The 26,848-nt window shown below is 36.5% G+C and overlaps 2 protein-coding genes across 2 annotated transcripts; one reads left to right on the forward strand and one right to left on the reverse strand.

Annotated features, from left to right (window-relative positions):
• Positions 1 to 1,806: 1,806 nt before the first annotated feature.
• Positions 1,807 to 3,105, reverse strand: LOC126721513 (uncharacterized). The gene has a single exon (XM_050424562.1). The coding sequence runs from the start codon at positions 3,103 to 3,105 to the stop codon at positions 1,807 to 1,809; it is 1,299 nt and encodes a 432-aa protein (XP_050280519.1).
• A 13,411-nt stretch (positions 3,106 to 16,516) lies between these two features.
• LOC126720808 (probable glutathione S-transferase) lies at positions 16,517 to 18,177 on the forward strand. Its single transcript, XM_050423630.1, has 2 exons — positions 16,517 to 16,976; positions 17,494 to 18,177. Exons 1-2 carry the CDS (start codon positions 16,662 to 16,664, stop codon positions 17,836 to 17,838), a joined length of 660 nt encoding a protein of 219 aa, XP_050279587.1. The 5' UTR covers positions 16,517 to 16,661; the 3' UTR covers positions 17,839 to 18,177.
• Positions 18,178 to 26,848: the final 8,671 nt, after the last annotated feature.

A 26,848-nucleotide genomic window follows, 5' to 3' on the forward strand; every position in this document is an offset into this window, starting at 1 on the left:
ACATATAACGTATATTATTGATAATTGTTATTACTGATAATTGTTTTCTTTTATCTCTTTTCCTACCTTCTTTTAACCACCGCACACCCTTGGTGCAGTGGTCACTCCACAAGTATAAATGCTTGTGGGGTGTGGGGGGCAAGGGTCGGGGTTCAAGTCTCCAGGAGGAAGCTTCACACACATATATACTTAGATTAGGCTAGAGTAGAAATTCTATCTTGTATAAAAAAAAAAAAAAAAAAAAAAAATTTCATTGACTTAAGGGGTTGAATCTCACCAAACAATGTGCAAAATCAAAACTTGTATATCTCGATCCTTTTCATTTTCTCCCTTAAAAGCCACCATATTTCCCACCGAACACGAGTTGCTCAGTGCCCACCTGGAAAAACTCCCAAAATCACAATAAATCACCATCTTCAGTTACAAATACCAACTTTGACTTATTCGGTAGCAATACAAATCTTCTTTCACCGCTTTTATTTATTCGGTGGAGAATACGTGTTTTATATGTTTAATTGTAGAAAACTTATTCTCAAAAAAAAAAAAAAAAAATGATAGAAAACTTGTATTATACCGTTATATTATAAGTAGGCGTTTTTTTTTTTTTTTTTTTTTTTTTTTTTTTTTTTTTAATAATAAAAACCCTCCTCTTTACTGTGTTAAAAAATTCTAATAGTTAAATACAATTTAATGAAAATGTTATCCGTTTGTAAGATTTTCAAAAAAAGTATTTTTCACTAAAATATCACATGATGTTAAGATAAGGGATCTTTTGGTGCCCAGTCCCAGAAAAGAGTTTGTGTGCAATTTAACGCATTGTCTAGATTGGAAGATAATTTGAAACAATTTAAATAATTGAGGATAATAATTATGAATATTTATATATATATATATATATATATATATCTAATTTAATTTAAAATGTCATTCAGACTGCTGGGAAAATAATGTAATTTATTTTTGATCTTTTACCTAATCTTTTGAATTTTCGATTATATTTTCAACCTACTGTTTGGTTGGCCATTGATGATGCCGAAAAAATGACCAGTGAGCCACACGGTTCTCGCACACTTGAAACAACACCTGCACAACAAAAAGAGAAGACCTTGCAGAGAGCACTGGTGTGGTGTCGGCCAAATACCCTCCGAAGGTTAAGTTAGAACTTCTCATAACTATAAAGTGCTAGAGCGGGGTCAATTATGCGTACCTTGGTTTGTGAGGGTATTGGGGCTTTTTATAGTAGTAAAGGGTTGACCTCTCTTCCTTGGTGTAGAGTTCTTTTCCTTATAGGAATCCTCATGAGCAGGGGTGTAGCCAGGAATACATACTTGGGGGGGTCGGGTTGTAACAGAGATATACCAAATATAATTCTTAAGTCTATTGGATACAAAATTATCAACTTTCATATATTATTATATACTTGAACATGTTGGGAATTCAACCGAAATTTCAAACTTGTGAGAAACAAAAAAATAGAGAAAACAAAACGCTAAAAGTAAAACAATCACACGCACAAGACAGTATTTACGTGGTTCAGCAATTTGCCTACGTCCACAGAGTTGCAGGGATTTCACTATTATCAAAGAAAATTACAATGTGCGGCTACAGTGTTTTTCTTTCTCAAAAACAACAACAAGACAAAACCCTAATCACCAAAAAAATAGCTTTTATATCCTGCACACAAGATTCACAATGGGTTACAAAATGGGCCAAAAATTTTTTGTCGGCCCAAGCTTCCGCTCCATGGACTAAGCCTCAGTAAATCTCCCATTATTCGGGTCAGGTCGGGTCATCAACCGAATCAAATCATGCCTGATGACGATTTTTCATGGAATAAAATTCATCCATTATCATCTCTATAGTGAAATTCCCTGCAATTTCCTTATCTATATAAACTATCATATTATCTGCCAAAAGCTCATCCTTCATTCTATTGCGAAGTCTTGTTTTTAACAACTTCATAGCTGAGAAAGCTCGTTCTGTAGTTGCTGTAGAAACTGGAAGGGTCAACACAAGACGAATAAGTCTATCAATCAAAAAATATATTTTAGACTTTCCTGAAATTTTTAATCCCCTACATAGCTCGGAAATTGTACTCATATTCTGAAAATCTGGATGTTTTATCACATCAAGCTTATAATGTCGCAATTGAGACTCCAAAAGTTCTTGTTCATGTTCAGTGAAATCTTGAGGATAATATTTCTTAACCAAATTGCATATATCAACAATCTTGAATAATCTAAAAGCATCCTTGGGATTTAAAGCTGAACTAAGAATGACAAGTTCCGTTGTTAGCTCACAAAATCTACTTTTCAATTCTTGCAATTGAAAGTCTATTGCAACTATAAATATGCCAATTCTAAAATGATGTTCCATTGTTAAATCGTCATCTTGACGACGATATCTACCTCGACCTTTAGTGTAACGAGCATTCATATCAGGAATATCAATTTCATGTTGCTCACAAAATGATATAACACTAGCAAGTAAAGGCTCCCATCCATCATCTCTCAACTTTTGAATAAGTGATTTTGTAGTTGAAACTAAATGCATGGCATTTAAAAGGTCTTGAGATTGTTGTTGCAAAGCTTGACGAAGAACATTAGTAATTCCCATTATCTCTTTCATCAAATGCAAGATTAAAGTAAATTCAAATGATGTTAATACCTGATAAGCTCCATCGGCATCACCGCGTTGTTTATAATTAGCCCCTTCCTCAGAAATAGTATTGATAACTTTGCAAGTAGCATCAAACATTTTAATCAAACTATAAATAGATTGAAAATGAGATCCCCACCTAGTATCTCCAACTCGTTGTAAAGTACCAATCTGGTTTGCACCTCTTCCAGCCTCAATTTCATTAGACGTAATCATATTCTTAACTTGTTCTGCTTGAGCATGTTGCAATTCATCATTACGCTTACTAGAACCAACAACAATATTGATAATATTGACCAAATGATCAAAGAATTGATGAACATCTTTTACTTCTCTAGATGCTGTAACTAGAGCTAATTGCAACCTATGAGCCATACAATGTACATAATAAGCATATGGGCAATCTTTAAGAAAAAGAGCTTGTAATCCATTCCATTCACCACGCATGTTACTAGCCCCATCATATCCTTGACCTCGAATATTTTCAATGTGGAGGTTATAACGAGAAAGGACAGCACATATCTCATTCTTTAAAGTCAATGCAGTAGTGTCTCTAACATGCACAATATGAAAACTCTTTATCAAAAAATCTCAAAATGATGGCCATTTGCTCTCTCTTCGACTCATCCAGAGCTTCATCAACAAGAATGCAGAATTTTGCATCTCCAATTTCTTCACGAATAGCATTTCGCACATTATTAGCAAGAATATGCAAAATCTCCTTTTGAATTGTAGGTGATGTATATTTGGCATTTCTAAGAGCATTTTCCAAGACAACACTAGCTACTTTGTCATTGAAAGTTGATGTGAATTTTATCAATTCAATAAAATTGCCTCTATTTTTTGAATCAAGGCTTTCATCATGACCTCTAAAAGCACAAGCTTGGAATGCTAGCCATCGAGCACACTCTATTGAGGTTTTGAGCTGCAATTGATTATTCTCTAATTCTTTTAACGTTTGTTTCTCAATTAGCTTGTCAATATGTCATGAATAATTCTGTAAATCCTCACAACATTTCACAGCAATTTTATGTGGAGAGTTTGGTTCTTTCCCTTCATGACGAATTAAAGGACAATTCATTCCATCTTTCACCTTTTTCCAATTATCAAAACCTGTTGAAATGAATACATCTGATCTGGGACGACCTATTGGTTTCTTACTAAAAAGGTAGCAAGGGAGACAATATAATGCATCCATTGAAGGTGAGTATTCCAACCAATCCTTATGTGAAACAAACCATGAAGGTTGAAATCGACGACGATGAGTATCATCATTTTATGGACAGACTATATCTTCAGGTTGGTATGGACCATTTATGAGATAAGCTCGTCGGATTTCATCTTGTTTGTTGATAGGAAATTCACATATTTGTTTACGTGTTCCTGGATCACGATCTATCTCTTCAGATTAAAGTTTTGGACATTTGGAGGGGTGTTCATCAGGCATCGAAGTATTAACATTTGTTTCTACAGCCACAGGTGTCCTAATTTTTGAATTGCTAACATCTTTTTTCTTAAAGAATGCATTAATTGTTTTTCGTTTGCTCATAATTCTTTTAGCTTTAAGAATATGACTCAATTAACCTGAAAAGAATTTAAAAAAATAAAATTTTAATTAGAAATTTTTGCTTAGTTATATGAATGTTATTCATACTCAAGGAAAAAACAAAATTTTCACTATAATTTAAACAGTCAACCCATTTTTAATACAACTTTAATTAATAATAACCCCTCAAACAAAAGCAAAAATAATTTAATTAATTTGTCTTTTATAATGTATTGGTTAATTTAATTATATAGCTTTAATTATTGTTGTTTAGCATAACAATAAACTATATTGCTTTAATTTATTTGTCATTAATTATAATGCTTTAATCCTAGTTTGTAATTACGCGTATGTTACACGTAAAATACGCGTACATACGTAACAATTAATAAAACTCTCGTTTGCCAATTTGTTTCCAATTGTACAGTAAATTACACATTATTTTGGAATGAGAGTTTCATTCCCGTTTGTAACACACAAAAGTTATAAACTGCGGAAACATACGGGCTATAAAATACTAAAGAGATAAAGTTGAAGTCAACTACAGTAATAAATGATTAAACAATTCCTAAGAAATAGCCTTAAAAGAGTGAAACACATATGACATATCCTTTGTTACAATTCCTAAAATATAGCAATAAACAATTAAACAATTCTTAAAAAATTGCAATAAATGATAGCTAATAATTTAATTATTAGCTTTTGAATAAATATTAATTATTATTTAATAATGTTGGTTTACACTAAAAACCAACACACTGACCATTGACCAACAAAAAAGAATAACCGGATAAGATAAAGACAAATTTATAAAGACAAACAGAAAAAAAAAAAGTAAAAATCAACCAATGAAAGAGTGAGATGCTATTAAAGTTAAAAGAATAAAAAGACTCAGGCAGATTTCATTTCCATTAAACCATTCGGTCATTCAGAGAGAGAGAGAGAGAGAGAGAGAGAGATAGAGAGAGAGAGAGAGAGAGAGAGTTAGAGAGAAAAACCTTGAGGGAGGGCTGGACTATCGGAGCCGGAGCCGGAGCCGGAGCGGAGGAAGCAATGAGTCAACGACAGATCTCCGATGAGTGATGACCGATCTACCGTCTGGCATCTACGATCTACAAAAATTTTGTTTCATTTTTCGTTTTAGTGACAGTGAGATAAAGAGAGAGAAAAAGAGAGAAATACCTTGAGGGAGGGCCGAAGGGAGCACTGGAGCAGAGGCCGATCTCCGATCTGCGATGAGGGGCGAGCGACGACGGCGACGATGAGCGAGCTGCGGCGTCGCGACGACGTGATCGTGGGTTTGCTGGGGTTTGGTTTTTATTTGTGTACTGGGGATTTTTTTTTTTTTAGATAAAAACCTCTGTCTCTCTGTGTTTGGTTTGCTGTTGAGTTTGATTTGCTCTGTATAGGCAGTATTGGGCATTGGGGTATGTTTTCTCTGCCATCGATTTGATTTCTCTGCCAGCGACGTGATGGTTGGATTTTTTGATTCTCTGTAATTTATTTATTTATTTATTTATTATTTATTTATTTATTTATTTATTTTTTTTCGGTTGAGAATGCGTGGGCTTGCCGTGAGCGAGCTACTGGGCTCACCGTGGGCTTAGCTTGCCATGGGCTTCTTTGTAAATTTTTTTTATTTTTTATTATTATTATTATTATTTTTTTAAAATTTGAGGATGTTCCTAATTTTTGATTGAGGCCTGGGAGAATGGGTGAGAAATTGGTAGGGGGGGCCGGCTGTCTAAGGTTGGGGGGGGGGGGGGGCCTAATTATTTTTTCTTCATAGTCTAATGGGAATTTTTTTTTTTTTTTTTTTTTTTTTGGCAGGGGCCACGGCCCCCCCAAGCCACTATGTGGCTCCGCCCCTGCTCATAAGCATATTTTTCGGAATCCTTTCCTTATAGGAGTCTTTTTAATTAACACCAAGCGTGGGGCGCAAGATATTTCTTTATATATGCAAACGTGGAGACCAAGCAAGGCCACGTTAGGGTCGTCAGCTTCGCCTACTCCCTCGTTGGGATCGTCAACTTCGCCTACCACCTCGTCGGGATCGTCAGCTTCACCTACTACCTCATTAGGGTCATCAGCTTCGCCTACTACCTCGTTAGGGTCGTCAGCTTCGCCTACTCCCTCGTTAGGGTCGTCAGCTTTGCCCATTACTTTGTTAGGGTCGTCAGCTTCGCCTACTCCCTCGTCGGGGTCGTCAGCTTCGTCTACTACCTCGTTAGGTTCATCAGTTTTGCCTACTACCTCGTTTGGGTCATTAGCTTCACCTACTACCTCGTTCGGGTCGTCAACTTCGCCTACTCCCTCGTCGGGGTTGTCAGCTTTGCCTACTCCCTCGTCAGGGTCGTTAGCTTAGCTTATTCCCTTGAGCTTAGTAGTGTCAACTTTCCATTTATGATAAGTTAACCCTGTCTTCCTAAAGCTGTAGATGTCCTAAAGCTGTTTGACTGCCATTTATGACAAGTGAGGCCGACGAGTCTATTTTGAACGTCGCTTCATGATACTATATTCATGAGTATTCACATTCACAATTTTACCCTTATCAGCTACCCCCCACTCCATGATCTTGTCAGCTTAAACTGACAGGTTTATGGAGTTTAAGTCCTTTCCATTTGGACAATTCCAACTCGTCTCTTCAGTAGACTTGTTCATCTCGTTATCTTTTATGTTAAAACCGTCGTTTTGTAATATTAGTCATATCCTCTGGTGGACGAACTCGTCAGCTTTATGGGCTTGTTCGCTTTGGGGACTTGGCGCAATCATCCATTTCATGGGTATTACTAATTGACTCGTCCAATATGTAGACTTAATGATAAACTCATCCACTTTGTGGACTTAATAATTTTTCATTCTCTTAGGATGAGGTCGTCCACTTTGGACTTACCAATGTCATCCACTTTGTGGATTTAATAGGGTCGTCCACCTTGTGGACTTAATAAGGTCGTTTAGCTTGTGGACTTAATAACACATAGTTGTCCACTTTGTGTCCATTTTATGGACTTCATAATTTTTTTCATCCTCCTGGGATGAAATCGTCTATCTTGTGGACTTAATAAGCTTGTCCATTTTATGGACTTGATAACATTTCATCCTCTTGAGATGAGGTCGTCCACTTGATGGACTGCATATTAGGGTCGTCTACTTTGTAGACTTGGATTCCTCCAGTTTGTGAACTTGTTGAGGTGACTAAGTGTTGGTACCTCGTCACCTTGTGAGTCGTCCACTTAGGGTCGTGGACTAATTGAGGTGACTAAATTTAGGTGCCTCGTCACCTTTTTGGTCGTCTACTTGTAGGCGACTTAGTATGGTGATCATTCACCCATAGTCGACTTTGGTCATGCATCTACTCATAGGTGACTTAACGTAGTGACCGTTCACCTGTAGGCAACTTTGGCCACACGTCTACCTGTAGGTGACTTAGCGTAGTGACCGTTCACCAGGCGACTTTGGCCATGTGTCTACCCGTAGGCGACTTTGGCCATGTGTCTACCCGTAGGTAACTTTGCATAGTGACTGTCCACTCATAGGCAACTTCGGCCATGTCTGAATAAATTCCTTTTATTATAATAAACACATTTGTAGAAAAAGTAGTTCTTAAAAAGAAAACAAAGACCTGCCCTTTGGGCTTTAAAAGAGTTATTTTAGCAAAAACTAAAGTAAATAGAAAAACTGAGGAGTATAGCTAAAATTCACTAAGGTAAACTAGAAATAAAGGGGTACTGCTCTTCATGCCATCCTTTTTACTTGTAGTACTTCTGTAAGTGCTTGGTGTTCCACGGGTGGTGTAGCTTCTGTCCATCCAGCGTCTCCAATTCTTGCCATCTTCCGCCCTCTGTCCTGTTGCGTATCCCCCTGCCTTTCTCTCTTCTCTTGAGTCAGAAGTGCATCTTCAGCATTCATGTACTTGGTTGCCCTGTAAAGCACGTTCGACATAGTCTTCGGGTTGTTCTTGTATAGTGAAAATAGGAACTTACCTTTCCACAGCCCATTCGCTATAAGTATCTTGTTGTCAGCTTCATTGATTGAAAGGGCCTCTTTGTTAAAGCATGCTGTGTAAGACCTTAGTGTCTCATCTTCTTGCTGCTTGATGCTTGTCAAGCATGCTGTAGACTTCTTATACCTGTGTCCCCTAATGAAGTGCGAAGCAAATTAAGCGCTTAGCTCCTTGAAGGTGCTGATGGAGTTGGGTGTCAACTGGCTGAACCAAATTCTTACCGCACCCTTCAGCGTTGTAGGGAAAGCCCTACACATGATCGCATCTGCTACTCCTTGAAGGTGCATCAAGGTCTTAAAGGTCTCTAGGTGATCTAGAGGGTTCTTGACCCCGTTGTAACTATCTATCTATGGCATGCGGAACTTACTCGGCAGGGGTAAGGAGTTGACGGAGGCGGTGAATGGCGAGTCAGTTCGGTTAACAAGATCGTCAAGGTCGCTGGACACTCGTTTCTTAAGAGTGTTCATCATAACTTCCATTTGTTCCTTCATTGCCTGCATCTCCGCAATAATAGGTGGTGGAGCCGTATCCACGAGGGAGGGGAGGCTCACGTTTTGTCGCTCCGGTCTGCTTGGGGCGTTACTGGCCTGTGGTCCCTCCTGATTCCTTCTTTCAATGCTGGTTCCTTCTTAATCTGCTCCTTGGTTATCTAGTGTTGTGTTTTTCTGGCGTAGCTGCTCTTCCAGGTCGTGATTTTGTTTGGTGAGGCGTTCCACGGCAGCGACGAGAGTTTTAATTTGTCTCTCGAGGGCGGTCGTGGGTGGTTGTTCTTCTTGAACGTCGTTAATGGTTGCCATTGAGTGAGTGAGCACCATGCAACTCTTTTTTCTGGGAAGCGATAATATGGCTTACAATTTGCGAAACGCTTCTCACAGACGACGCCAACTGAAGATGCCGAAAAAATCACCAGTGAGCAACACGGTTCTCGCACACTCGAAACAACACCTGCACAACAAAAAGAGAAGACCTCGTAGAGAGCACCGGTGTGGTGCCGGCCAAATACCCTTCGAAAGTTAAGTTAGAACTTCTCACAACTCTAAAGTGCTAGAGCGGGGTCAATTATGTGTACCTTAGTTTGTGAGGGTATTGGGGCTTTTTATAGTAGTAAAGGGTTGACCTCTTTTCCTTGGTGTAGAGTTCTTTTCCTTATAGGAATCCTCATGAGCGTATTTTTCAGAATCCTTTCCTTATAGAAGTCTTTTTAATTTACACCAAGCGTGGGGCGCAAGATATTTCTTTATATATGCAAACGTGGAGACCAAGCAAGGCCACGTCAGGGTCGTCAGCTTCGCCTACTCCCTTGTCAGGGTCGTCAGCTTCGCCTACTACCTCGTCGGGATCATCAGCTTCGCCTACTACCTCGTCAGGATTGTCAGCTTCGCCTACTACCTCGTTAGGGTCGTCAGCTTCGCCTACTCCTTCGTCGGGGTCGTCAGCTTCGCCTACTCCCTTGTCGGGGTTGTCAGCTTCGCTTACTCCCTCGTCGGGGTTGTCAGCTTCGCCTACTACCTCGTCGGGGTCGTCAGCTTCGCCTACTCTCTCGTCGGGGTCGTCAGCTTCGCCTACTACCTCGTCAGCTTCGCCTACTCCCTCGTCGGGGTTGTCAGCTTTGCTTACTCCCTCGTCAGGATCATTAGCTTAGCCTATTCCCTTGAGCTTAGTAGTGTCAACTTTCCATCTATGACAAGTTAACCCCGTCTTCCTAAAGCTGTAGACGTCCTAAAGCTATTTGACTGCCATTTATGACAAGTGAGGCCGACGAGTTTATTTTGAACGTCGCTTCATGATACTATATTCATGAGTATTCACATTCACAATTTTACCCTTATCGGCCATAAACCAGTCTTTGAATCCCCAAAGAATGCAAACTCTCTTGAGTCCTGATTAGTTATACCTCAACAACACAATTGGATGATTAATGGGTCCCATTTGGATGTAGGTCAGAAACTAATGTAATAGAAAAGTGAAAACACTACTAAAAGCAGGGGGATAAAAAAACCACTCCTTTTTGGAACAAGATAAAAGACAACAGTTGATTATTAATATTTTTTTAAAGAAAAGTTTAATGAGACAAAAAGGCAACAGTCAACACTCACTCAGTCAGCAATGCTACAGTGATAAATTATAGGTAAAAATGTAAAATTGACTTTTTAACTTTCACATTTTTTATTTTATTTCAGTCCTTTAATTTTCAGTTTTGTTAATTCAGTCCTCTAACTTTCAATTTTTGCCAATGCAGAGCTCCGTTACAAATCATTTAGTCACTGTTGTTAGACCCGCATTTAAAAAAAAAAAATTCGGAATTAAAAGAAAAAAAGAAAAATCTGGAAAAAAAAAAAGGAAAAAAGAAAAAAAGAAAATCGTCTTCTTCAATTTAGCTACCGTCTCTGGAACTCCTATGTTGACCTCTCCAACCTCAATCCCAAACTCCGCTCTTCTTCTTCTTCTTTGAGAAAGCCACTGATCTTCTCTCTAATTCCAACTCCGCCGCCGCCGCCATCTCTGCCGATGATGCAGTGAAACTTCTCCTCAATGTCAATCTCGCTATATCTCGTACCGCGTGGGAACTCTTAGGCCAAAACCTCGCCGTCGCTTTGCTTAGCCGGTCTAAGGCCTTGCTTCTTTGCTCCGATCACTATGCTTAGCTCACTAACCAGTACTTAGCCCGCTAACCAATACTTAGCCTTCGGAAAATCTCTTCTATTAAAGAAGAATGAGACTGAATCTCTCTCTTAAGTTCTCAAGTTGATGAAGGAAGTGTTGGATCTGTGCGAGAAATTTAGAGACAGAAATCTGAGAGAATTGAGATGGAAGGGGACAGAAATCTCAAATTGGGTCTTCTTTGTTTTGTTTTGATTCAGGGGAAGGGGAACGACGACCCTTAATTATTATTATTTTTTTTTTTTTGGATTTTTCTTATTTTCTTTTAATTCCGAATTTAAAAAAAAATGCAAAACGGTGTCGTTTCAGTGGGTCTAACAGTAGTTACTAACTGAGTTGTAACGGAACCCTGCATTGACAAAAATTGAAAGTTAAAGGACTGAAATGAAAAAATGTGAAAATTAGAGGGTTAATTTTGCATTTTTACCTAAATTATATGACCAAAGCAATGACGTCGTCTGTATTTTGGAAATCCAAAATTCTAACAAATAATTATTAGTTACTGTTGGGATGTAGTATATCTTCCTTTACCCCTTTGTTTTTTTTAGTTGTCATGATTTTTTTGGTGAAGTTTTGACAGTTTGTGGTGTGTTTTTGTATTAATTTTTTTTTTCCTCACTTCCTTTTATGTGTGTATTTGTTTCTTAAAAAAAAAAAGGTTAAAACCTAACCAATCAAAGTATTTTATATCATATAGGAGGTTATTTTGCTTTAGTTAGAGGAACCAAATATTTTAATATTAGTTAATATTGATATACTTTTTGGATATATATATATATATATATATATTAGTGGCAGAGCTAGAAATTTGTGTTGGGGAGCCAAATAAAAAAAATATATAACTCATTTCAATATTTTTTTTATAAGCAATTTTCAATAGTAAAGTACTTTATAACTTAATAGTTTTTAATTTGTCAATAGACCTAGATTTAGTATTAAAATTAAGATAAAAATTTACTAATTGGTTAAAGATTGCTAAAATCTTCCATTATTTTATTTATTTATATGATATATTATATACTTTTATCAAACTATTAGTTTATTATATTATATGTTATATTATAAAATATCTATCAATTAAAAAAATAAAAATATAAGAAGCAGAACCACGTACATATTACCTGGGGAGTAGAGAAAAAATTAGTTACTTTAACAAAATTAGAAGAGAGAGAAAGAGATATGCGATTACTATGTTAATTAACATTGCTAAGTGTGAGGTTTTTAACCATACACGTGGACAATAGATTTTCTTGAAATTGAAAAAACTTAGGTTGCATATGGATAGCTTACTTTTTGCCAACTTATTTCACTATTTAATTTATTTTTGTTACTATTTATGGCCCCACTGTACTTTTTGGTACTATTTATGGGTCCTACTATAATATTTTAGCTAACTTTTATTTTTATTTACAATACTTTTAGTAAAAAATTTTCAGTTTCAGTAAAATAAGTTGATCCCAAATAGGCCCGTAGACTCAAGGTGAGTTGCTTAACAATTCAGTTGTAGATTTGCTGTGGTGTTGTGTTTTGTGGTGGTGTAATTTTTGAGAAACACTGCTATCATAGTCAAAGTAAGCTAGATGAATTATTATTATTATTTCTTTTTAACGAGGTAGAAGCAAATGTTATAATTTTTTTTCTGAGATAATTATAGAGAGAGGGAGAAAAAGATTAGTTATCAAGTGAACATGAATCACTATTTATACCCAAAGGGTTATTACCCTTCAATAGGTATCAATAAAGAGTTACAAAGTTTTAAAAAACATCCATTAGATGCAAAACCTTTTCAAAAGTACATAACATTTACTAAAAAATTCAATAGAAAACTCTTATCGCAATCTCGATCGATCAAACTAGGCGTCAAGCTAACAATCGAAAGATCTCAATTGGTCGAGCTAGTAGTTGAACTGACAACAACTTTTAGAACCAATTCCTTCAACACTTCGATCGGTCAAAATTTCCTAAACTTGAATTTCACTTTATTATTTTATACAAATGATATACTCTCCAAACTTATAAATCATTTTTACACCCTATCATTGTATATACTTATATATAGAACAAAATTTTAAGGAATTATTCTTTTTCTCTTATTTATAGGCAAGGTAATATTGCAGCACATACCTTAGCTAGGAGAGCAAAACTTTCTTCCCCTTCATTTGTTTGGATGAAGGATGTTCCTTTCAACTATCTTTCTCTTGTTATGGTTGATTTTCCTACTAATTACATAATGTCATTGATGGATTTATTCTAATAAAAAAATATTTATGTTGATATTTAAAAAAAAAAAAAAAGATGTGTTTTGGTTTTTTTTTGGATGTGGTTGTGGTTTAATTTGAGCCACAGACTCTTTTTTTATTTTTATTTTAGAAATGTCAGTCACTATTCTTCTCTTCTTTATTGAGGATGTATTTTATTCTTTGTCCTCACAGTCTATTGACATTTATAAAAAAACAAATTAGCCCATTATAAATTACATTTTTTTTAGAAAAAATTATAAATTAATTATATGTGTATTGATTTGTGTATTCTAAAATTTCCTAATAGATATGTGTATCGATTTTATTTATAGTATCTTAAAAAAAAAAAAAAAAAAAAAAAAGAGGAAGGAAAAAAGCTTATGTAACCCAACAAACAAAGGTGGGTTAATTTTAGTTTTTTATCCCTCAATTTTCCATCTCTAACCAAACACATAGGGTGGAAAATAAAATATTTTTTATTCTCCCAGTTTTCCATTTTCTAACTATTTTCTATCCCCCACTTTTTCGTTCATTCAAACAAACAAAACCTTAATGAGATACATGTTGTGTCAATACTATGTGAACTCTCTTCAACAAGTTTCACATAACTAAAAAATTGTTGTACATAAGCTAATCCACGCAGTCTTACACACACACCCCAAAACAATAGAATTCATGACCTGGAGTCACGATTTCAAAATTTTGCGCGCACACCCATTTGAAATCGTGTGAATTTGGAGTGTATGTGAAAAAAGATGTGGATTAGAGTCTACATAATGAACATTACTCTTCACAATAATATTCTCATACATCATCTCTACAACAACACACAACACAACTCTTCGGAAGAAAATATTTAGTAACAAACTAGCTTTTGAGCATGTGCTCATGGGTAAACTTTTACAAAAGAAGAAGAAGAAGAAGAAGAAGCTAGTTTAGAGTTGAGGATCCTTGTATCCCATTTTCTACTGGAGTTATAAATAAAATAAAATAAAATAAAATAAAAAAAAAAGAAGAAGAAGAAGAAGAAAAAGAGTCTATGGTCTAGTGGTTAAATAATAGAATAAAAAAAAAGGTGAGAATGTGGATGAAAAATTTGCAATGGTTTAAAATCATGAGACACAATACTTAAAATTGTTGTGGGAATATCCACTACAAAAAATTGTTGTGTGAATGTCCCTTACCAAAAAAAAAAAAAAAAAAAAAAAAAAAATCCAAATACACCCTCCATTTTGATTATAAAAAAGGCAAAATATATTCTATGCAATATATATCTTCCCATTGTAATTGTGATTTATTTTTAGTTTGTTTTTTTTTTTCACATTATTTTTCCTAAATAGGAAAAATTTATGAAATTTCACAGCATAGTCCTCACACGAAAAATAAACAAAAACAAAACAGAACTTCTTCTTCTTCTTCTTCTTTTTTTTTTTTTTTTTTTGAGAAGACAAAGATGAAGCCACCATAAAGCATTTCCAAATCCATTCATATGGATATGACTTTAAGCATTTGACATTATATGAACTTACATTAAGAGGATGGGGCATATTAAAGAGAAGGAGAGAAAGGATAATAGATTTCATTGAAAGCAGTAAGCCTGTAACCACATATTTCATATTTACGCAATTTTCTAAACTTCCCTTGCCCTTCTTTTATCCCCTGATCCCCTTCCTAATCTCATATTCCTCCTAAAATGGTGATAGAAACAAATACCAATGCCTTGGTGCAAATCAAACTAACTTATGAATTTCGGGCAAATAGTTTTTCCTACTATCATCATCTAGGGCAGACCTCCCAGCTCCTAAGACAGAGAAAGAAAAAAAAAATTAGAGAATTCATAGAAATCAAGGCATTACCTAAAAATGTCAATTAGATTTCATGGAAAAGTAAAATGTAAAATAATAAGTTCAAAGAATGCTTAAAAAAAAAAAATCGTGAAAAGCAAGTCTTCAAACATGAAATTTCTAAAGCATCAATGTGTAGAAAAAAAAGTTTATGGTTCCTTAGCATCCAAAGAAAAAAAATTTCTTTAATTGAACAATGACCAAAAGAGAGAGTGTTTATTTACTCAATTGGTATCTAATGAAAATTGTAACGCTCACAAATGCCTCTCCCTTGGGCTTGTTCATATGGATTTACTAACATCATTGAAAATCCATTCTAAATCAAACTGTATATGAGCAACAACCAGTTTTCATTTTCATGTGTATTGCATCATCCTATGAAGCAAGGGATCCCAATTAAACAAGAATTACCAATCAAATAAACATATAGTTTATGTATTTGAAGTGTTACCTATTAATTATTATAAGCTCTGGGAGTGAGAATTGCACTTACTGTGTATAATAAAAACGGCTGCAGAATTCCCCAAGGAAAGTGGCACCACTGTGTATGTTCCTAAAATAAATGTTGTCATCAATGTTTAGATAGACCAATATGCCAAAGCATGGGCATATTTTGTAATTTTCCAATTAAAGAAAAAGTGTAAGGCTTATTTAACTATAGGGTGAAGAACAAATAAGATGCTAAACTTGTACGAAATTTTTATCATTTGTCATTGTCAGTGTCAAAATTTTTGGGAACCTACTTTAACAAATTGTAAACACTTCAATTTTCTTTTTCAAAAACAAAGTAAGGGGAAAAAAAAAAACCAAAAATGTATTGTTAGCAATATTCATTTAAATGCTACTTTGCCTGCCTGCCATGGCTACTGCAGTCACGTTGTAGTGATCAAGTTTTGGGGTTGGTTTGTGGTTGTTGCCTTGTTGGGAAGGTAATGGAATGGAAGAAGAAGAGTGAGGAGGCAGTTTTGGTGTGTAATGTGTGCATAGGAAACGGATAAACTGTATGTGGGTTAGTGGGAGGTTTTTTATTTTTGGGATTTGTATGTGTTTATCCATGTCGGTTTTTGTTTTGTTTTGTTTTTTGTTTTTTTTTTTTGTTTTTTTGTTTTTTTTTTTTTTTAAGAATTATAAAAAGAAGAAGAAGTGGACGAATGGGGATTTTTTATTTAAAATTTGTTATAGTTAAACCTATTTAATTGGTATGATAATTCATAATCTATTTTTCTATTTAAAAATAATAATAAATCTATAGTTGTTTCGAAAAAGTGAGTTAGTGAAAAAGTATTCTTATTTTGTAAGTAATATTTTAATGTAAATTAGACATATGTTAATAAATAGTAATTTTTTATATACATATCTTATTTATTAAATTTTGGTAAAAATGACATGGTATCATTTTATGCCAAATGCTTTTACAAAAATAGGTTTTCTTCCGGAAGACTCCTGTAGAGTCCATTGCCTATCAACATTAGGAGGCGTACCCATCACGCTTAATTTGAATATATCTTTTTTTTTTTTTTGAAAAAATTTGAATATATCTTATTGATTAATAATTTAGTCGGACCCATCGCCTCGCTCTAGAAGTCCCGGTACTCTTCCAAGTGTTCCAAGTGTCTTTGCATTTGATTCTCAAAATAAAAAGTGTCTTCGCATTCTCCTGATTCTCACTTGTCTTTACCATTTGCTTCGTAACCTAGAGTTCTGTGACAATGGCGGACGAGGTGGTTCTGTTGGATTTCTGGCCAAGTATGTTTGGGATGAGGGTCAGGATTGCTCTGGCTGAGAAAGGTATCGAGTATGAGTACAAGGAAGAGGACTTGAGGAACAAGAGTCCTCTGCTTTTAGAGATGAACCCCATTCACAAGAAGATCCCAGTTCTCATCCACAATGGGAAACCGGTATGTGAGTCCCTCATCATTGTTCAGTACATAGATGAGGTCTGGAAGGACAAGTTTCCATTGCTACCCACTGATCCTTACCAGAGAGCTCATGCCAGGTTCTGGGCTGATTTTGTTGATAAGAAGGTACGTTTTCTGCAATTTCTATTCATTTTCTTTCCTTTTGTATGATCTGTTTTTGTTTTTGTATTTTTTTTTTAAAAAGATTATTAAGTTGGATTCGTCAGATTTCTCTGAAAAAAAGAAAAAAACTATTATGTGTTTAATGTTTAGATTCTATTAGAGTTTAGTATTTTTCAGGTCTTGTCAAGGTGATGATGTTTGTAAGATTCAATTAGACATGATGACTCTAGTACTTAATTTGACCAAACATGATTAAAGTTTGTGAGTTCTAGCAAACCATAGAAACTGTTGTGATTATTAAAAAAAAGAAAAAGAAAGTGAATTTCCGCGGATTTAATATATTTGAGTAAGATTAATGTCCTGAAATCTAGAGCATCTTATAAGGGCCTTCCACCTTTGCTTAGGTTTCAAGTACAGTGGACTTGATTTGAAATTCACTACTGTCAATGTCATTGTTCATGCATGTTATATAATATGTGGGAAGTGGACCAAGTGGTAGTAAAATGTCTGGAATATGTAGGTTTATGAAGTTTCAAGGAAGATATGGACCACCAAAGGAGAAGAAAAAGAGGCAGGCAAGAAGGAATTCTTTGAAATCTTCAAGACATTGGAGGGAGAGCTTGGGGACAAGCCTTACTTTGGGGCTGAAACATTTGGGTTTGTGGACCTTTCTCTTATCCCCTTCTACAGTTGGTTCTATGCAATTGAGACCTTTGGAGAATTCAACATGGAGGCAGAGTGTCCCAAGATTGTTGCATGGGCTAAGAGGTGCTTGCAAAAAGAGACTGTGGCCAAGACTCTTCCTGACCAAAAGAAGGTTTATGAGTTTGTTGGACAAATGAGGAAAAGGTTTGGCTTGGAGTAGAGCAATGGTTAAACCCAACTCTTGGAAGTACTAGCATTTCTTAATGGTTTTGGATGGTTGTCTAATCTTGTTGGTTACATTTTGTGATGTTTTAAGTTTGAGTTTTTTTTTTTTTGCCTAAAAAAACAAAGATGGTTGTGTTTCATTTGGGTCCGTTGAACTTGTAAGACACATCGGCGTGTGAGCTAAGATTTGAATCTAAAGGGCATGTATAGTATTGTAATAAGAAAAATAATTTGTTGTGTCTGCTATGTTTTAGATGAAATTGTATCCTTATGCCTTTTGTGTGTGTAGACTATTGGAGATTTTACTCGAATAAAATATATTTGTGATATGAAATGATCTTTTTCATCTAATTATTTCAAATTCATATCTATATCTATATAATAACTAATAGTTGAAACGTTTGACTTTTTGTTGACTAATCCTCATTGTGCCACGTGGCTGTATAAATTACCGACACGTTTATATTTTTAAAAACCCTAAACATTGTGCCTTTTCATTTGGTGGTTTTTGCGAAACATTTAAATTTTCCTAGATAAGATACATCTTTTGGTAAAGAGATATATTTCTTCTCAAAAGACATGAAGAAGTTTATAAATATTGATACTCTGCATTCATTTGTTACACAATTTACATTATCTCTCTATCAAATTTGGTGATCCCCTCCTAATGGAATTACCATTCACATTGTAGGATCCAATAATGGTATCCGAGCAGGTTCTTGATGCAATTTTTTAATAAGATTGTATCAATCATGATTTCATTGTGGAAAATCTGTTTGGCTATTGAGGATTAAGTTATCTTATGGAAGAGAGAGAAAATAGTATGATGATGGCTTGTTATCAGAATTTCATGGTGATATAATTCTATCATGTGGTGGTGACATTCAAAAGCCAAGTTACACCGGTTTAGATCAAGGCAATAACCATATATTCCAATTTGCTATGCAGAGGTGAACCATCATGTCAATGGCTACATCAACCGACAAAGGAGAAGATGGCAACTGAAGCAAAACAAGTTTCCCAACAATGAGGAAGAAGAAAGACGAAACAATGTGTTATTTTGTTCTAAACTGCTAAGATGTGAATGGGATGTCATTTAGCCTAAAGTTAAATCATACCTTTTATTCGTTCGATAAAAATATTGTCGATCATAAGTGAAGCCATATTGTTCTTTCTTTGTGCTATGGTGCCGTGGACGGAACAAGGAAGTTAGTGGTTGGCATGAGCATGACTTGAGATGAACCAAGTATTATTATAATTACATGCATTATTTCAGACGTGTAAAGCATGGATATTGCCACCAAAGTTTTCTTTTAAACCAAACTTTATCATTTGTATCATGAGTGCCAATCTTGAAATTCCTTCACCATTTTAGGATTAATACTTCTTAATAGTAATAGAAAATAGAAGTAACATAAACTTCAGAAAAGAGTCTACCAATCCAAATGCTTCGCAAACGTCTCAAGACAACTACATCAAAAACTTATTACTAAATCTTAATTCTTTACTTTATATGCTTTTACTTTATTGAGATATTTTTTTTTTTTTTTTGGGTTCATGTGATTTTTTTTTTGTCTTAATTAAAGGTGTGATTTTTGGTTGATTAAAATTGTCATTCAATCTCACATGTAATGTATGTATGATCTATCCATATTTTAATTAATTGTTTGTTTAGATTCAACATAAAAGATAATGGAATAAGGTGTTATAATTTTAATATTGTTCCATATATTGAATTATCTATATTATTATTACCACAACTGTTAGGACATATGTGATTCACTTGTTAGAAACATAAGTCATTATTTTATGTAATTGGCTTATTCTTTGACAAAACGCACTTTACTTGTATTTGGGTAAATCTAGGATGTGTTTAATATTTCAAGAAATTGTGTTTTAAGATCAAGTGTTGAAGACATGCAAATCTGTCCAAGATTCAAGTTAAAGAAGTGTTGTTCATTAAAGCTCGACAGCTAGCTATCCATCAAGCTTAAAAAGCTGTTCCACCCCCGTGGCTTGACCGCTGCTCGACAGCACCTCGACAGACAGCTATCTGTCGAGCTTTATGAAAAACAGAAATCTAGTTCTGTTTTGACTCGAATCCATGATTATGTGTTTGGGACTTCTTTTCTTTTATCCCTAGAAATATAAAAGGATTATTTTAAGGGCCGTCAAAGTGTACACAAGTGTACACAAGTTGCACAAGTGTTGAGCAAAGTTTGTTAAAGCAATTTGTAATTGGAGACAAAGTTTTGCCCTAGTTCATCATTCTTGTGAAGAAGTTATTGTATGTGTGCACCGTAGGGTTTTGTGACCAAGCATCTTTTTGATCTTCATTGTTGGGATGAACTGAAGAACTTTGCAGCCAACAACCTTCTTTAGTTGGTGATTGAAGTCGCGTACTGGGATCTGCGCATTTGTTAGTCACGTACTTGAGAGCCGTGCATCGAAAAGGGAAATTGTCACTACAGAATAAGTCCAATTGGGTATTGGAGTAAGGGTTCAACTGTAGGTTGGTATAAGGTATTGAGATTCCTTTACTTGTAATCGTTTGTTATGATAATAGTGGAATTTCGGGAGTAGTGACCTGAAAATCACCCGGTGGGGTTTTTGCCATTAGGTTTTCCCAATTCATAAACAAATCACCATGTCATTTATTTTCTGCTGCATATTTAGTTATTTGGTGATTTTTTTGTGCTACCACGCGTTTGCATGTTAATTAACTTAATTAATTCATTTGGCTAAATTAATTGGTTAATTTATCACAAGGGGTCAATTCGTTTTTGGCCTATCAACAACCAAGCAAAATTGAGAAAGTCATATTACTACTCACATTTGAAACTTGGTGTTCTCTTCATATCATAGTCTTTGTTTATATCTTTGCAATTTATATTTTCAAAGGCTGTTGATGGGAAAATTAAGACTTGGTTGTACAATATGTATGTGTTCAAATGGGGTATTAGTTCTAAGTGTGTGTATATATAACTTTTGGGAATTTTACTTTACTAATTCAATAATTGTGAATTACTTTGTAGGTTTCAGTAACTATGCACTTGCAGTGAGTTATTGACAATATAAGCACATATGTCAACATATGTCTAATATTAACAGTTTATAAAAATCTCTCTTGGTAACCCAATAATAATTTATGTTAGATAACATTTCTAAACTATGGAAAGCATAGAAATTAAATATTTCTTCCCATTGTATTTTATTTTATTATGACATTTTATTTTTTTTAAAATGCTATCTTGCAAAATGTCTATAAAATGGATATTATTAACTCAATTTCTTATTTCTAAATTTCAATAGATCTTATAATCAATAGCTTTCCCGTGCATCGTACGGGTTGACAACTAGTATTAATAAAATTTAAATCTATTAATAAAATTTTTTAAATAGAAAATTACCATTTGATAATCTATTTAATTTATTTAATCTAAAAATTAAAATCCAAATAATTTTTTCTTAAATATTTCTATCCAAAAGAAATAATAAAATATAATTATAAATTATGTAGCATCATTAGTAATACATTCGCGTATATTACGAATTAATTTGAATGAAAATTCCGAAAATAAAAGAACGACTATATATGTTAAGTTATTTATTTTATTATATTTCAATTTAGTAGGATGCTTATTTTATTTTAATATAATTTTATAGGATATTATACAAAAAAAAAAAAAAAAACCTAATTAATTTCTAAGAACTCCTTTTTGATATTGGTCATATTACTACTATTTTTTTTTAGAAAAATGTAAGAGAATTTTATTGAACCGAATCTGATTGGAATACACTATCAAAATCACTAGGTAGAGATTTTACCCTTACATCTGCATCTACAGATAAAACTGCTCTCCTAACTAAAGCACAAGCTAACCTATTCCCTTCCCGTCGAACATGACTAAACTTGCAAGACCGAAGAGACGCCCCTAAACTCTTACAATCATCAATCACATGACCAAATAAAGTTCCACACCTCGTTGGCATATTCAGGGCAGTAATAACCCTTGAACAATCCCCCTCTATCTCCACATCAAACAAGCTAAGCTCTTTAGCAAATACCATTGCATAACGAGCTGCCATGGCCTCTACCAGCTCAATTGATTGAACGAGAGGAATTTTGTGACTCAACGCAGCAATTATTTGTCCATGAAAATCATGGAACACCACTCCAATACTTGCATATCCAGAGGCATCAAAGAAGGCTGCATCAAAGTTACCTTTGTGTATCGACTCTGACGACAAAGACCATTTCACCTGAACACGCCAAGTGGCAACCTAAGTTGATTGATGATTCGCATTGAGAAATTCCATGACATATTCCTTAGCTCGATTACCCAACTCGTGAAGACTCCAAGAGGGCTACTTCTCCCTAAGCCTATTGCGGCGCTGCCATAAGCTCCAAGTTGTGGTGCAGAACAAAGCAACTCGAAAATGAGAACCCCTTTACATCACCGCCTCAAGCAAGTCAACAAACGACCGATATGGTTTCTGGAACAAAGAAGCAACACTCGGATCAGATTTCCACACAAATTGAGCTTGATCACATAGCCAAAGACTATGCAGCAACGTCTCCTGATGTTCCTCGTAAAGATCATAGGTTTCATCAATGGGTATGTGTCGAGCTCGCAGATTTTGTTTTGTCAGAAGTGAAGCTTTCGCCACACGCCAAATGAAATGTTTTTTTTCTTATTTGGGGCCTAGATTTTCCATATTTTTTTCCACAAACTCTGTTGCTCTAAACCTAAGGAAGAGCTTGTTTGTGAGCTAGTTTCTGCTGAGGCTAGGAATCGGTAAGCACCTTGAACACTGTTAGTGTATAGCTTAGACTAGTTTAGCCCATTGGGCTTAGCCCAGTATACTGTACTTGTAGTTTACTCCTTTTACTTGTACTGCACACATATCTAGCCTATATAAGGCTCTCTATTGTACATTATTTTATACACATCAATATACAAACTATTCAGTCTTTCTCACACTTTATATTCTTAACATGGTATCAGAGCCATTCCTCTGACTTTCTGGTTCCTGTGGACATCTCCGGCGTTCTTCCGCTGCCCTCGCCTTCATCCAGTAGCCACTGACAGAAGCGAGTCATCGCCGTCACGCCCACAGTCCCAGCAACTCTCGGATCTTATTGTTCTGCTCATCCAACTGTCAAAGCAAAGGCATTGAGTGACAGAACAGACAATCCCGAGCAAAACCCAACCAAGAACGGCCAGAAACCACTTCACACGTGCTGCCACGCGCCGCCTGAAGTTTCTGCCTCACGAGCACGCGCCCCACGCGCCTCCACGCGCCGCCACTCTCACACACGCGCCCCACGCGCCAGACCAGACGTCCTCCCACGCGCCCCACGCGCCACACGCGCCACACGCGCTAGCATCGTTTCGCGAACTGCCACGTCAGCCCTAGTGTGACGTCACACTGCCACGTCAGCACACGTCAGCCGTTGACTTGACCGTTGACTTTGACCGTTGACTTTGACTTTGACCGTTGACCAAGTCAAAATTTTTCAATAAGACCTGTCTTGCTCAGTTTTTCGCGTAGATTCTGATTTTGGGCTCCGTTTCTGCATTTGAGGTATCTAAATCTCACTTTTTGGTCATTTTCTTCATTATGGCTCAACAAAGTGAACGAGATATCATACGTCCTATCACCATCATGTTGGATGGTCCTACTAGCTATCATGCATGGTCTCAGAATATGACCGTCTTTCTCAAGGGTCGTAAACTGTGGAGATATGTGACTGGTTCAATTCCTAAGCCAGTACCAGACCCTAAGTCCAAAGCCACAGCTGCTGAAGAGTCTTCCAAGACTGCTGTTACAACAGATGATTATGAAGAACGTCTAGAGGAATGGGAGAGTATTCAGAGTAAGATCTTATCTTGGTTTATCAATACCTCTATTCCCTTCATTCATAATCTTCTTCCTCGTCTTGAAACTACTGAGGCTGCTTGGAAATTTTTGGCCGATCGTTATAACTGCACTAATGATTCAAGCTTGGAGTTTCACATTGAATCAAAGCTTTATCAAATGCGCCAAGAGACAGGTCAGTCTATTTCTGATTTTTATTCTCAGACTTCTACTATGTGGGAACAACTCTCTGCTGCAGATCCTCCACTGGTGTGTTCTAAGGACATTGAGCTCTTTGTCAAATATCGGGATCGCCGTAGATTTATGCACTTCATGATGGGTTTACGTGAGGATTTTGAGCCTACTAGGGCTTCTCTACTTAGCCGGTCTCCTACTCCTTCTCTTGATGCTGCAGTAAAGGAGCTCATTTCTGAGGAGAATCGTCGGCCTACTTATCACATGACATCATCTGATCATGTCTTGGCTACACCCTCACCATAGCCTCCCATTGTTGCATTCACTGCTCCTCCGCGAATAAACTTCGGGTGTCCCACCTCTCAGTCTTCCAAAGGTACTCACTGCAAGTTTTGCCGTGCTAGAGGCCATGACATCTCTGTTTGTCGTAAGCTACAGAAATTTGTGCAAGAGCAGAATAAAGCTTCTCTTCCTCAGGCAGCTGCTGTATGTCCTTCAGATCCATCAGTTTCTACAGGTCCATCTTTGGCTTCCTCACTTACTACGGCTGATATTGAGGCAGTTGTTCAACAGGTTTTATCCCGCACTTCCACTGCCCTTTCTGTCACCTCAGGTAAACAACCTTGGTTTTTTGATACTGCATGTTGTAACCATATGACTCCTGATGAATCCCAATTTTCTGATAAGGCACCCTTAGAACATCCAATCACCATTTACACTACTGATGGAACTCCTATGCCTGTTAGTCATAAAGGAACAATCTCTTCTCCTTGTTTATCCCTTAGTGACACTTTTCATATTCCAAAGTTATCCCTCAATTTGCTTTCTGTTGGTCAACTTTGCGAATTAGGCGTAGATCTTCTATTTACTAATCATGGTGTGGATGTGCAGGATCCCCGAACGGGTCAAGTGCTTGGGACAGGTCGTAAGGTTGGTCGCATGTTTGAGGTTCATGACTTGAAGATTCCTTCACAAGTTGTTTCTGCAGCTGCTACCACTGCTACCTCCTCACCTGATCTATGGCATGCTCGTCTTGGTCATCCATCCTTATCTCGTCTTCAATTATTAGCTTCTCAAGATCATTTAGGTTCAGTTCAGTTTCAAAAATTTAATTGTACTTCCTGTCATTTTTGAAAACAAACAAAATTGCCCTTTAATAAAAGTGACTCTTTTTCTTCTGCCCCTTTTGATCTTATACATTCTGATATTTGGGGTCCTGCACCTGTTTCCACTGAGGGGGGATCTAAATATTTTGTCATATTTGTGGATGATTTCTCTTGGTATACTTGGATTTATCTGCTTCACCATAGGTTTGAACTTGTGTCTATTTACCAAACATTTCATAAAATGATTGAAACACAGTTCAATCGCACCGTTAAAGTCTTTCGATCAGATAATGCTCAAGAATATAATGATAAATCTTTCCTATCCTTTTTAGACAGACATGGTACTCTTCCTCAGCGGTCTTGTCCTTACACCTCTCAACAAAATGGTCGTGCAGAACGAAAACATCGTCACATTCTTGATGTTGTCCGCACCCTTCTCATTTCTACCTCTCTTCCTGAGCGCTTTTGGGGTGAGGCCGCTCTCACTGCTGTGCACACCATTAATCATATTCCTTCACCAACTACACACAACAAATCACCATTTGAGCTTCTCTATGGTCAAACTCCTGACTACTCCTCTCTTCGGGTTTTTGGTTGTGCTTGCTTTGTCTCTCTTCCTCCTCATGAACGAACAAAGCTCCAACCTCGTACTCGTCTTTGTTGTTTCCTTGGTTATGGTGTGTCTCAAAAAGGGTTTCGCTGCTATGATCCCATTTCTCATCGCCTTCGTGTCTTCCGTCATGTTGAGTTTTGGGAACATCATCCTTTCACGAGTCTTCAGCAGTTTCCTACATCTTCTTCCTCAGAGTCTCCCATTTTTACTGATCTTTTCCTCCCTCTCTATCCTGATCTTGTGGAGGATTCTTCAGCATCGACTGCCTCTCCAGACGACTCCTCTCCGGCTCTGTCTCCGGCATATGACCCGCCTGTCTTGGATCCTGTGGCACCACCCTCTCCTGAGTCTCCTATTGGTCCTGAACTTCGTTGTTCCACTCGGGTAAGCATTCCTCCTCCTTATCTCACCGATTATCATTGCTCTTTTGCTCTTGCCACTCTCTATGAACCTCACACCTATCGTGAGGCTCATACTGACCCCCTTTGGCAGCAAGCTATGAATGAAGAACTAGATGCCCTTCATAAGAATCACACTTGGGATATGGTTGATTTGCCTCCTGGTCAGTCTGTAGTAGGTTGTAGGTGGGTTTACAAGATCAAGACCAAGGCTGATGGATCTGTTGAACGATACAAGGCTCGCCTAGTTGCCAAGGGCTTTACTCAGGAGTATGGTATTGACTATGAGGAAACATTTGCTCCTGTTGCTCGTCTTACATCTGTTAGATGTCTCATTGCTGTGGCTGCTGTTCGCCGTTGGCCTCTTTATCAAATGGATGTGAAGAATGCTTTCCTCAATGGAGACCTCCATGAAGAAGTGTACATGCAACCACCCCCTGGCTATCCACACTCAGGCAATCAAGTTTGCCGCCTTCGCCGTGCTCTTTATGGCCTCAAGTAGGCTCCTCAAGCTTGGTTTGAGAAGTTTAGCTCAGTTGTTGCTCAGCAGGGTTTCACTTCGAGTCCTCATGACACTGCTCTCTTTGTTCGACGATCCTCTGCTGGTATCACTCTTATTCTCCTTTATGTTGATGATATGATTATTACTGGAGATGATTCTGCAGGTATCCGCTCTCTTCAGAATTTCCTTAGTCAGCATTTTGAGATGAAAGATCTGGGCACTCTCAGCTATTTTCTTGGGCTTGAGGTTACCTCATCCTCTGATGGATACTATCTTTCCCAAGCTAAATATGCTTCTGATCTTCTCTCCAAAGCCGGTGTCACTGATAA

Source organism: Quercus robur, chromosome 4, assembly GCF_932294415.1.
Source record: "Quercus robur chromosome 4, dhQueRobu3.1, whole genome shotgun sequence".
In the NCBI taxonomy this organism is placed as follows: domain Eukaryota; kingdom Viridiplantae; phylum Streptophyta; class Magnoliopsida; order Fagales; family Fagaceae; genus Quercus; species Quercus robur.